Raw genomic sequence first — 13,880 nt, 5'->3', positions numbered from 1 at the left:
TCTCTTTTTGCTTTTGCTTTGTTGGTGGAAACGCATGTGGAAAATGATTGAGTGCAAATCCAAACAAGAAAGGTGCGGGCTGTTAAACCACAACTGCAACAATTTAGGGAATCTGCAGCGTTTGGTGATCGACCTCTGTGGTTTCATCCTAACAAGCGACCCATTTCACATCACATTGATCCCTTGTTAATATGAAACTATGACTGTAGCAGCTTAAAGTAAAAATCCACAGGTTTCCACAGCATCGCTGTCTTCGTTTTAAAATTCTAACAACTGTATGAATCAGGAAAAAAGCATTAAGGATTTGACATAATAGATGGACAAATCTTGGACGAATACTATGAACACAACAAGCAAATATCAATTCACCTTCATCTGAAAACCTGGAGAAATAGAACCCAAACTCCCTGCATGGCTCCATAACATTTAAGTAAGAGAGCTTTCTTGTTACTTGAGTGAACTGACCCTTAACCTTAAATCACATCTACTCTATACGCACCACAATCTTTTTACATCAATCATATTGCCATTACCTGCACTTCCAGCGGGCTTAACGCGACGGACCCAAGCGAACAATACCGGAGACATTTTGGTCCATTTTATTACCCAAGGTTTCTAAAGTAGTGATGTTCAGTTCTGTCCATTTGGTATTCTGACTGTCTCTACAAAGACTTCATCTACTGCTTCATTGATGGCATTCACACCCAGTAAAATCCACAGCGACGCAGCACAATCGTGATCAGAACACTCAGCGCTGTACTTCTACATACACACATCTATGTTCCCCATTCATTTGGCCTATGCTGTCCTCTACCTCCACAGCAGATTGAAATAAGGTGAAAATAAATTTCCACTAGTGCAAAAAAACATCTCTCTTTGAGAGCAGTAAGAAAACAAATATTAACTATATATATATATATATATATATATATATATATATATATATATATATATATATATATATATATATATATATATATGTATCATAGGATCAGAGAGAAATAATAAAGCGGCACTGATAATAAAATATATCGCAACAAAAAATAACAATTCTCACCCATGTATTTAGTGAAAGAACTAAGGCGGAGTATAGTTGCTGAGCTCAGTGTGCACTTTGCACCTCCACACAGACTGACAGGTCACCTATGAATGGAAACCACTATATTAAAGTTTGGGACTGCAGGAAAATTATTTGCATTGCAGGTCCTCGGGGTGGAATGACCTTGATGTTGCAGAATAAATTAAAAAAAGGCATTAGGCTGACTGCTGACTCCACCTAGTGGTCACATATACAAATTGCACCCAAACCCAAAAGGACGTTTCCATCAAATGATTGAAAGCACCGACTTAGCCAATAACAAAGTGCGACAAATAATAACTAACAAGTGAGCGATAAAGACAATAACTGGTAAATCAAACACACATCTGCCCCTCTTTCCCTCTGACTTCTATTCCACAGGAGTGCATCTTCGGACGTGGTCTTAATGGGGACATCCGGCACATTTTGATACAGATACTCCCCACACACACAGTGGCATGAAGGAAACGACACGAGGATCAATCTAGACTTGAGAACGAACTGGCACCCGGTGTCATCTGTGTCTCCTCTCCAGCACACGGATGGTTAACAGCGGGGACACAGCAGCTGTTCCTTTCAGCCACATGATCAATCTCCACCTGTTCCACCGGGTTTGTGCGTTAAGACACGTGGCGGAGTGGTGATTAGTCGCATCGTTTCATAGCAAGTGATGTGCCACCTGCCGCGTCTGCACCGCCGCTGCTTTCCTTCGAGGTGTATCCTTTGTGTTCACCTTTCACACCGGCTTCTGCATCTTAGAACGAGACAAATAAGGCAAAGAGAAACTGCCACAGGGGCAGTTCTGATGTCACAGGAGGGGGGGCAGACCACACAGTTGCATGTGTATTATAAGGTTCAGTTTGTAAGCTCTGCATATTAATACCCTGTCCATCAGAAAGGTATATTGTTGTGGGTACTGGAGGTGGAGGAGCTGGAATAGTTTCTTCAGCTTGTGAGTGCTGCTCTTTGGCAACCCGTCCAGACTGCCAGGTTTCCCCGGCTTAACCGGCACAGTTCTCGTCTCCCGTCAGTCTCAATCTGTCAGCCGATCGCGACCGTTCTCCGGTCAAACCTCCGGGTCGGGGACCAGCTCCTCCTTGAGCTGAATGTCATTGTCGGATCCCGTGCCCACGTCTGAGTCGAAGAGCGAGTGGTCAGACTCGGGCGAGTGTGTGCGCGTGTGCGTGTGTCCGGCCGAGTGGCTGCTGGCGTCGCTGTCGTCCAGAGTGTCGGTCCGTGAGAAGAGGCCAAAGTCCAGCAGGCCTGAAGGGGAGACGCCGCCGCCGCTGCTCTCACTCTCTCCGTCAAAATATAGATCCTCCATCTCCACAAACCACTCGGGCCAGAACCTCCTCCGCATCCGCTCACAGAACATGGCCAGGTTGATCAGCTCCCCTGCGAAGACATCACAGCAGGTTTCACATGCACACGCCTTCACAGGTACGGTTAGCAGCAGCAGGAGGTACCGCTGGCGTCAACCCACATCATGAGTCTGACACAGAGGACAATACGTCTGGGATACTTTAGGTTTCGTGCTATCTCTTCATTATGAGCCCTTTCGTCAGGAACAATGTATCAAAACATCTACAGAGAAACTGCAAATGTTCGTTTACCAGCTCTGATTTTGCTCTCTGGAAAGATAAAAAGACTCAAGTGTGCCCTACTCTGTGCAAGATGTGAAAGCAACAATTAGAGCCTGTGTCAGTGGCACTGCATTGCAGTAAAATATGACTGCCATCTAGTGGCTGAAATAGACAAATACATCAATAACAAGTCAGCAAGGAAAACTGTAAATAACAATGTAAACTCTGCTTATATATTATATAAACTGCATTACAGGGCGACAACAAAGCTCAAACTACAGCATTATGATACACAGTGAATATGCAATAATGTACTTTTGGTCATTTGGTTCATTATTAGAATATTGTGTTCTGCTACTTGACAGATGCACTGACCTTTGATGAGCTGCTCTGGTCGTGTCCCAGGCAGAGTCCACATAGCCTGGGCTAGATGCCCAAACACTGTGGCATCTAATGTCGATATTTTAGAGCCCATAAAGTACTTCTTGTCTCCTGCAGGACAAAGAATACACAGAAATGTAAAGATCTGATGCAGAAACATTTTCAGTTTTCAAGTATTGTTATAAAATAATGAAACAGTACGGAAATAAACATTAATGAACACTTAACAATTTGGGTTTTGTTTAGAGTCTGTTGTCTCGTATTTTTTTTCAGATTTCAGATTCACACTTTAGGTGCTCGAGTGGAAAACGTTAACTGAGAAGCTGAGTGTACTGACGGTGCTTTAACTCTCGCTATATCCGCTTTCTGCTTTTCAACGAGTGGTCGTTTGTTGAAAAGCCACAAACAGATCGATGGAAATCACTTTCGTCTCCACTCTGTGTTTCCATCTGAAGACTGATTTTGTATCCTTGTTAAGGACATCTCCAACTCTCCCATCTTTAAGTGCAAACACAAAGGCAATGCAGTTTGGACAGATACCAATGAATCTTTTGGGATTTTTGTCTGGAAGGAATTGAAATGTGTTTGCACGCTGCTTAACTCCAGACAGTTATTTATTAATATTGTAAAACATGCCTTTTCATCCAAGGATTTATCCCTGTGCATATGTAGCCTGAAATAATGTGTCAGGCTCTATTAGTCATTATTACTAATGCTTCATTAAGCCACATTAGTCTGCCAGAGCTATCCAACTGCTTTTTGGCCATTATCGCTTTGTGGTGCTGTAACAAATGAGCTTAATACAAATGTCTTAAAATGAACATACGTCATGTGCCTGACTCCATCTTTAAGCTGCCACTTTTGATTTCCTGCAAACTTAATTTCTGAATAGATTTTAGACCATCTAGTTATTTGAGAAATCGAGCAGGACTCTATGTACTCATGGCTGGATATGTACGGTTTACTATAATATGTAATAATATGTAATTATTTTAACCCAAATAGAAAAATCTTGTCACTCTCGAATCAGATCATATCACAGAGTTTGGGTAACCCTCATTCATTTGATGAGATAACAACATTTTAATGGCAAAGTTTTGGAGGCATTAAGAACACACACACACACACACACACACACACACACACACACACACACACACACACACACACACACACACACACACACACACACGCACACACACACACACACGCACAGCCCTTGTCCTACCCAGCAGTGTGGCCAGCGTCCTCAGGTCTTTCTCCATCAGTGCGTAGACCTCGTCCTTAGAGAAGCGCCCGATGCCATGGCCGTACATCTCCCTGCGCACCATGCTGCCGTTCAGGTGGCTCAGCAGCCACTTCAGTGTGTCGCTCAGGGGGCCGCTCATCGCCAGGAGCTTCTGAGTTTCCTCCAGGTTGTCCACCCACTGACAGTAGGCTATCGTCCTGAGAGAACACGCACACAAGACACGACAGCGTTGAAGTCACGTCGGCTTTCACTGTGTCAGAGCATGCGAGGGTTGCCCACTTTCTGTTGCGATAGACTCATTTTGTATCAACAAAACAAAACATTTACACAGCAGTTATTTTTCAAAACAGAGATATTAAAGATGCAACACCTTCTTGTATCCTCACTAGTCCTCTGGATCGACTTTGTCACAGTAGAAAAACAGTCATTACACAGGTATTACAGTTATTATTCACAGTTATTACTGAGACTAATGTCCAAAGGTTCACCTACTTCCAGCTCTAGTGAGCTAAATCTGTATTTTAGCAACGTAAAGCAACTCTTACAAGCTGCACACAAGTCCTCATCAGCGATGCTAGCTCTAAAAACAAAAAGGAAGCAGCTGAGCTCGTCAGGAATCGGACATGCACGCTGGTTTTAACAATACGACTTTTTAAATCAGGGGTTCAGCTCCTGTGTCCTACTGCCATCAAAGCTTTATGGCTTTTGACAACTTACTTTTCCTCATCAATAAAAGTGCACCACCACTTCAGTCCCGCTGCCCATTCATCAGCTCGCTGCTGTCAAGCCGCTGCCGGGACACAACGTCATATATTCCAAACTGTCAGGCCGCTGTTGTGTGTCGATGAGGAAATGCTCGCAGTCTGCCGCTGCCTCTCCTCCAGTAAATAGGTTAGAGGAGAAAAGGTGACTGTAAACGCACCCCAGAAATTTCATTGCAGATTTGGATATTTATATTTGTTTTCAAACAACACTATTGGTTGCATTGCACGGCCTCTTTGTTGAGACATTCCTCTTGCTCGTGTTCAAATCTTTAAATAAAAAAAAGGAAGCTGGGCAGCTTCATGAGCCGGCCTGACGTTAAGTAGAGATTTGTCTCACAGCAGTAGACAGACGGATCATGTCTGTGTGTGCAAACACGCCTCTCTAACTCTCCTTCTACTGATCTACATCTGCTCTTTTGTGGCTGCAGATTTAATAAAGTTAGTTAATAAGAGACACCTGCATCTATCTCATTAATACACAAAATGTATTAAAAGAGTAACTGTCTCTGATATTTGGTACATTCAACATGGACTCTGCTCTCTGTTGATATTTTTCCCGGCCAAGCTGCTTAAACACTAACAAGATTAAGCGTCTGAATCTTTATACACTTGCACTTTTTCGCACCGCCCTTATTGGAAATACGCATTCAGCTTCTCTCACAGCTCTTCTGAAAGCCTCGTGTCATAACTCTGCTGGCCGTGGTTAACCCCTGAGCCGGGATGCGACTGTAACACAGCCTGCAGTCTTCTGGATCACTCCAGATGACCAGTCGCTCCATAGGGATTGAATTAAAGCATCTGCCCTCCATTACTTCTGGGAGTAGCGACTGTCCAGGGGCCATAAATGACTTCCTGTCACAGTATCTGCTTTCCCAGGAGCATAAACAGTCCTTTGTTTCAAGATTTTTTTAAAAACCCTGCTTAGCAGAGTAAAATATCAAAACAAGATTTAGGCGTTGAGTTTGAGGGGGTGAGACATGCAAACCAAGACTTTTTTTTTTGTCCTTGCTGCACTTTGTAATTGCAGTGAGTAGGTTTTTCCCACTCCTGGTTGTAATTTAACAGAAGATAATGAGTAACAGTAATGAGTAATTGGTTCCTACTGCACACTAAAACTCATACAATCATCAGCAAAAGGATGAGGCTTTGGCTTTTTAGAGTTCAAATATTATTTCAATTTTTAAAAATCCTATTATAAGAACCAATTTTGTTTTGATTGAATTTCACAAAAAAAAGTGGTTTAAAGAAAAAGGTTGTATTTAGATTTAAAAATTACTTTTATTGATTACTTTAGCTACTGGGGCAGTGGAACAAACTATTAAAAAAAATCACACTTAATATCACGTGTTAGCAAGTCTGATACACTTCCAACAGATACATAGCAACATTAGCATTCATATGGAGTTCCCCTGATGAATGCAAGTCCAATATTTACTGCCCTTTTAGCTCCGTTCAACCACTTAAAAAAGAAATGTGTTTTTTTTTTATAGCAGATAAATTCTCCACCATGTTCACCAGATAGTCACTAATGTTGTCTGTGTGCCGTTTGGTGCAGGGCAGGAAACATTTAGTGGATTTATTAAATAAGCGCTGCTCGCTGCTGTTAGACACACAGTGAACGAGAGGGCGGAATTTATGGGTTGTAAAAAAACATTACAGGGAGCTTAAAGAGGCTAAAATGTGAAAAGGTCACTACAATTGACTTTGGGTAACTGCCATTACGCAAAGTCATTTGATCCATTGTTAACATTACACATATTGATTAGTGCATTTTTTTTGAAAGGCCAGCTGTCTTTTTTTTCTTTCTACGAAACTAATAATCCAAGGAAATGCTTAGATAGTTATGGCAGATAAAGCACTAGGCATCGTTACCACAGTTTCCTGTTGTCTTATTTTTACAGCAGCCTCAATCAGAAGGCTTTGTGGGAAACAGCATGTGTATGACATCACCATCACTTCCTGTCTGATGCTGGCCAGCAGCTCTCTAGCCCTTCAATAAGCAACGCAGCCGCCAGTGTCCTTCCCTGACATAAATAATTCAATCAATAGGTCTATATGTGAGTCTAAACATGGCACAGGGCGTGTGGAGGAGCAGAGAGAAGACAGCAAGGAGGAGACGCAGGAAGCATGACCTCTATAGCTTTGGAGAAATGTCATGGAATTCCCTTTTTACAGCACACGAAAAAGGTGCAATCTCCTATATTTCACCTAAATACAACAATGTCTTTACACATTGAACGGTGTGACATGTGACATCCTCATTTACACTCTCTTTACAGATGGAAACCCTGCAATGATCTGAAGGTGATGACTAAGGTTCAGTTAAAAATGTGTCCTGACATTTTTAAATGGAGGAGAATAGGGCACATCCTCCTGGATCAAACAGTGAGTGTGTTTGTGTGTATGTGGGGGGGGGGGGGGGGGGGGGGGGAGATAGTGAAAGATGGATAGCACTTTTAGGTAATGGAAAACACTCAGAGCCTCTGTGCCGGGTGTGGGAGGAGTGGGAAACAATTTCCTAGCAGCAGCATGTTTCTCACGCAGCGGTACTGGAGTGACTCACCACAGCAAAGCAACACAAGGCTGGAGAGCATGGAGTCGGTCTGGCTTGGAAGGCCGCATAAACAATGCTTCAAAATGAAAAGATCTCAAAATATAGATTTTTCGCCGTAAAATTCAATTGCTCTTTTTCAACAAGGTCCGTGTGGGCGGCTCCTGATACCGTTTGAGTTACGGTGGTAAAATGTGTATTGAAATATGAATACATACTATACTCCCGTCAGCAAACGCGTCATTTTAGCCCTCAAACACAAGGGGGGCATCGAGTCACAGAGACGTCATATATCCTTCCTTCAGAATGAGCTAACGTTGCTTTATAGCTTCTCAAGGCTGAAACAAGCTTTCAGCAAGCATCATGTGGGTTTCTAAAAGAGTTTCCAAAGACAATTGTGACTTGTCCAACACAACATACTCTCTACACATCAGCTTCCTACCAGTACAGGTGTTCCTCGACCATCTTGGTGACAGCTCGGGACACGGCTCTCTCATGCGGGGTGAGGTTGATGTTGAGGTTGACACCCAGCTTCTCCTCCAGGAAGTCCACGATGAACTCGGACCCCGACGCCTGCTCGTGATTGTACTCGATCCAGGGCATCTTACCCTGCGGCGACAGCTTTCCATCAAAGTAGTTCTGCAAAGAGACAGCCTCAGATGAGAATATGTAGAATCCAAGATACACATCCTGGACAAAAAGAGCATGTTATTGTGGACTGACAAAAAGAAATTTGTCAGACACTTTATCATCAATGTTATCTCAGCTTGGGTTTGAACACTGCAAATGTACAGAGAGTCTGGAGAGCAGAAAGAGTAAACTGGGAGATGCTATTAAGTTGAATTGTATGATCTATTGTTTCTGTAGCTTGTCTCATAACCTTAAAGCTAGGATCGGTCTGCTGCACAGTTTTTGACCATTTGCTTTTAAATCAGTCAACTTTGTGGAAATTCATCACACAATTTTGCATTTTATTTCCTTGAATAATAAGTTACTGGACATTATCTATTCACGGAAGGTTGTCATATCAGCTGGTGATCTCCAGAAAGTGTAGTGTAGAAACACCACGGCAAACAGCACGACAGACTGACATAAACTCTGAGACATTCTGCGGAGCGTCACCTGGTAGGGCAGGTCCACCATGCGCAGGTACGTCTCTATTTTGAGGCAGAAGGGCGAGAGGCTGGGCACGCCATTCTTTGGCCTGGAGAACTGATGGAGGATGATGGCATCTTTAGAGTCCAGCTTCTGCTCCTTCCTACACAGATGAAGAACACAATATCTTTAGTAAGCCAACAGTTCGTACTAATCTACATGAGCTTACGCTCCCAGAACAGTTTGAAAGGACCATTGTATAAAATAACTGAATATGATTAGTTCTCTTGTTGTTAAACTTATACTAGTAGATTTAAATTTCAATTCCACAATGTCAAAACAAATGTTTATTTATCTGCTGTCCCCAAAGCCACTTAAAATTTAAAAAAAGACCTTCATGTGAGAATAATGTTTGCTTTTGAGTCATTTCTGACTGAAAGAATGCAAAAGCACTTCACTCCAAGAAAGAAATACACCACAGCAAATGGCTGTGGTGTATTTATGCTTCGATATCTTTAACCCTGTCGGTGTGTGTTGACACCAGCAGAAACAACAATGGAGAGAGCATTGATACAAACTTCACAGACAGTAACGGTATCCTGGCTGAGAGCGAGAGCTTTTACTACCTGTGTTGTAGGTCAGCTGGTGCTGTGAGATAAATACCAAACAGACCTCAGTATCTGCACAGGGAGCAGGGACTTGCTGTCCAGTTTCAGGCTCTAACTAACCTTCCTGGGAGGAAAGGGTCACCTGTAGTAAATTATAGCACCGTGACAGCAGCAGGTCCCCGTGTCCCTGACCTCTCAACCACCACCAACACACATATTTATTTTCAAAGACGACGGAAACCAAACGTAGTACATGTGGAAAACTCTATTGATACTAAACTCCTGTATCACTTATCACCACCGAGCTGGGTGGCATTAGAAACTTCAATTCAAATTGAAATGATTGACTGAGTCATCACACTGCTCCGTTTGAACACACAGTTCTCATTCCTCGTGCCTGCTGTCTGAACACAACTACACACTATTCTCCTGACGTTCTTTTGTCTGGCTGTGCTCCCTGGTCTGCTGTATCAGTTGTCCTCACAGAAATGCTGCCAATATGCATGTTTGTTAGTCAGTGTATTGCTGTATTGTTATCATCACCAGGCCAACAATGCACTTGTTAAACAATGTTCAATTCAGATCTATTAGGGCATTGTCTCGTTTGGAATTATGTTTTATTGAGATTATAATCTTACTTTAACAGGAACATAAATGTGACATAACACGCAGGTCACCATGGATGCTCATAGCGCAGAATTCAAGCTAGCTAGCTAGTGCTGTAACGTTATTACAAGAACATGAAGTCAAAGAGTTAGATGCTTATACATTTCCTATCATTGGTCAGCTATTATATTTTTGTGTTAGATGATGGTGTACGGCATAGACGAGCAATGCCGGGGCTTCTTACTCCATTTTAGGAGCCATGGGGGGCATCTACGCTGATATTTATTCTACCCTCGGTGATATTGATGGGTTGGATCACAGAATGATGTGACATCATCATATATATTCCTAAATCACACCTATACAGCAATGGCTTCAATACTTTTACATATGTTATGATTATGGCCTACTGTCAGTTGGGAAGTGCATTAGTTTTAGCTAGGTGCACCTAATAAACTGGACAGACAGTATGCAACATCCATGTGCATCTGGGCCTGAACGTGTCGCTGTCCATTGCCCTGTGGTGCTGAAACGGGTCGAAGTCTTGAACGTCGCTGTCCACAGTCACGCGGTGCTGAAACCTTTCCAAATCTCGTGTCTATCACACGCTCCTGCTTCATCTTTCCACCACTCAACGAGCTCTCCGACCATTAAAGGACAGGAAGAAGAACACAAGCCAGTGCCAACAACACACGTCACATGGCACGAACACACGACGCCGGCGGGTTGCGGCGGGTCCTCAGTGGCCCGCACGTGATTTTCTGCACGAAATACAAGGTTATGCAGATTATGACGGGGGGCCGAGAGTGAAAGCAGAGACGACCAGGCCACTGTTACAGGATGTACTTAGTCCCTGGCACGGGCCTGCATGGCCATAAATTAAAAAACAATAATAATTCCCCATTGGATATGCACTCCCTGCACTAACAATAGCTCCCTGAGATAAATCCACTTATCCATCGCAGGGACTGATCACATCTCATCCACCCGCCATCACTGCGAGGCATCGATGTAGGTGTGTTGTCCTTGTGTGCACGGTTCTCTGGGCGGCAGCTGCATGTTTGTCACGGCAGAGTTCAGAAGAGGTTGGTCTGAGGAGCGCTTCCTATATAACACGCTCATATGCCGACGGAGCGGCTATACGGGAGCGGAAGCGTGACTCGTTTATTATTTATTTGATTTTTTTTCTGTGTGCATCTCTCTCCATCTAGCGTCGTGTCCTTGGAAGGAGGAAAACAGAGGGCTGAAACCTCAGCAACCACCGCGAGATCTGCACAGAAAGGACTCCCGTCTCCATTCATACTTTTATCACGCCCCATGGCCAATGACGCCGATAAATCACCGTCCGCAGGCGGCATTAACAGACCCGCGCAGCACTCTGGGGATGAAATAAAAAGAAGTGGGGATGGGGATGGGGATGAAGAGGCATGATGTGCGTCCTTACCTGATGGCTAGCAGTTCGTGCAGTAGGTAGGCTGCAGCGGCCAGCAGGGCCCCCCCAGTGATGTACAGGGTCTTCTTCCACCAGGAGTCCGAGCCCAGAACCGACATGATGCCCCCGTAGTCCTGTAAGGGGACGGCGATGATATAGCCATACAGAGACTGCTGCTGCTCGGAGCCGCACAGCCCGAGGGGCAGGCTGTGATTCCGCCCGAGTTCAACCACACACGGCCGGGAAGAGGCAAAGCCAGCAGCCCAGTACATCCTCCCCGCCCCCCCCTCCCGGTTACAGCCACCCAGTTTCCTCCCTGCTGTGGTCCCCGTTAGGCTTCATCTAAACGCCCGGCGGGTGGTCCATGGCATGGCGGCGGCGTGCGGCTGTTATTGCTCCAGAAGCATCAGAAGGCGTAAACATCTCGACTCGCCCTCCCCAGGATGAAGCTCTGCGCCCAGTCCGCTCTCCTTTGCGGGGCGCAGAAAGTCTCGTCAAGCTCGTTAGAAATACAGCAGCTTCACTTCCGGTTTTAACAAATTCAAAATAAGATTTCGCTGTTTGGCTTTGTTGCACTGTCCTTTTGATGACTTGTGCAATAACAACAATCACAATTACCATCATAATTATAATAATCACAATAATCATAATGGAGTTTCATTTATATTTTCTTTAAACAACGAAAACGTATTTGAACATCAACTTGTAAAATTACTTGAATCTCTTCTCGTGTAATCAAGATTGCTAAACATTATTTTGATTCTCAATTGAATGGAAAAATATTTCCTGATTCGTTTTGTCTATGAATGTCAGATGTCAGCAGTCCAAAACCCAAAGATATTTTATTTTGTGTCATATATGAAGAAGCTATTTGAGAATGTCCCGAAAAGCTTCAGTGTTTGCTTGTACGTTTTATTTACTTCAGTATCAAATAGAAGCTGATAATTTTCCTGTTGGAGAACTTATGATCAATGTTTCAGCTCTAGATGTCGGCAAAGAAGCGCAGTTTGTTGGGACTGAAACTACCCACTTCGGTGCTGGATTATTTTTGCCTTTTCCAAAACCGTCTACAGATACTTGTTCATATATATATATATATATATATATATATATATATATATATATATATATATATATATATATATATATATATATATATATATATATATTAAGTGTTTCACATCACCTTGTTACTCTGCGCCATCTTTCTGTATCTGTAGGTCTTCGCACCACTGTCTTTGATCTAATGTGTATTGTGGCATATTTGAGCAAGAACTCATTCATGACCATACAAAAATCTAACTTTGACAGAAATAAAAAGGAGGAGATCGGATTAATCTTCAACAAAAAGATACTACAAGGAGTTACGAACGTGTTTTTAAAATTACATTTGTCACAAGCAAAAATAATACTCTTATTTCCAGGGTGCACTCGAGCAACTTCCGGTGATAATTTGGGTTACTGTGGTAACTTGACGCAGCTGCTCCAGCAGTCACCCCGCCCAGACGAGCCGAGCCCCCTGCGTCCCAGTGAAACCAGTGGCTCGCCATAAAGAACACCATGACAACATTAACTGAGTCCCCGTGTGATATGCATGTCATACATGTAACCGTCAGGGCTGCGGCCTTCTCAAACGTCTTCCTCGGTACCATATCTGCTGTTCGGTGTATTTGTTTAGGATTATTATAGCATAACTCACTTCACGCAGGCTGGAGCCTGTGTGGTTGTAGTATATTTAATTATAAATATTATTATTTATAATTATTATTATAATATAATATAATATATATTATATTATATATGATAATATATATATATATATATATAATATAAATATTTAATTATATTGCAGTGCGCTGTGTATATATATATATATATATATATATATATATATATATATATATATATATATATATGCATGAAAAAAAACTAGTTGATTAACAAACGTGAACAAGAAGTTTGTATAAACATGTAAAAACAATCCAAATCAAAAGTCTACTCACTCTGGAACAACCTCGGAAGTGGAAGAAGATATTCATCTTGACGGATAACTCCACCGACTGTTCTTGGAATCGGTTTGTCGAGCATGCCGAGAGGTGCATGTGGACGTATATACTGATAAAAGATGTTGTGGCCGCGTACGTCGGTTAAATCCCTGTCTCTTTCCGGCCAAATCTCCGTTTCCTTCCGGTCAACCGGTGACAAATCTGTCCAGGTCTTTTCGAGCAGGTGTTTCAACGGAACGGGATGAACTGGGCATTTTAATCCGATGCCCGGAGATGAGCTCGAAAAGTCCTCACTGCAGCCATTGGCTACTGCAAGTTGGGCGCGCACTCCCGCGGCTTTAGGGAGCGCGCATCGGAGTAGGCTTCCTTGTTATTGTAGTCAGATGAACTTCTGTGGTGAGAGTAGTCCTAGTGGTCCAGCTAAATATGTCCTGTCGAGGTATCCCCCCCAATTTGTTTGATCTTTCATCAACAATGCAGTGGTTTCAGTATTAGCCTGGTATACATTTATATAACATCAGCACATT

General features: G+C 43.0%; 1 protein-coding gene across 2 annotated transcripts; it reads right to left on the bottom strand.

Moving 5' to 3' along the window:
• Window positions 1-994: 994 nt before the first annotated feature.
• faxcb (failed axon connections homolog, metaxin like GST domain containing b) lies at window positions 995-13,607 on the bottom strand. Of its 2 annotated transcripts, XM_068570016.1 has the most exons (7): window positions 13,351-13,607; window positions 11,360-11,481; window positions 8,729-8,864; window positions 8,049-8,245; window positions 4,271-4,488; window positions 3,037-3,153; window positions 995-2,473 (listed from the first exon to the last, which is right to left on the bottom strand). In XM_068570016.1, the coding sequence occupies exons 1-7, from the start codon at window positions 13,447-13,449 to the stop codon at window positions 2,145-2,147; spliced, it is 1,218 nt and encodes a 405-aa protein (XP_068426117.1). In that variant the 5' UTR covers window positions 13,450-13,607; the 3' UTR covers window positions 995-2,144. The 2 variants fall into 2 exon arrangements, with proteins under 2 accessions (XP_068426117.1, XP_068426116.1); XM_068570015.1 differs by lacking the exon at window positions 13,351-13,607 and having other exon boundaries at window positions 11,360-11,804.
• Between the last annotated feature and the right edge of the window lie 273 nt (window positions 13,608-13,880).

This window comes from Clinocottus analis, unplaced genomic scaffold, assembly GCF_023055335.1.
Source record: "Clinocottus analis isolate CAN_PGR_092001 unplaced genomic scaffold, fCliAna1.0.p SCAF_9, whole genome shotgun sequence".
In the NCBI taxonomy this organism is placed as follows: domain Eukaryota; kingdom Metazoa; phylum Chordata; class Actinopteri; order Perciformes; family Cottidae; genus Clinocottus; species Clinocottus analis.
The sequence above is the reverse complement of the archived record's forward strand: the minus strand, read 5'-3'. Positions and strand labels throughout refer to the sequence as shown.

Coding starts and splice junctions, on each gene's coding strand:
- faxcb (XM_068570015.1), bottom strand. CDS start 11,619: ATGTACTGGGCTGCTGGCTTTGCCTCTTCCCGGCCGTGTGTGGTTGAA. Junction 8,865..11,359: donor CACGAACTGCTAGCCATCAG/GTAAGGACGCAC, acceptor TCATCTGTGTAG/GAAGGAGCAGAAGCTGGACT. Junction 2,474..3,036: donor ACCAGAGCAGCTCATCAAAG/GTCAGTGCATCT, acceptor ATGTCTTCGCAG/GGGAGCTGATCAACCTGGCC.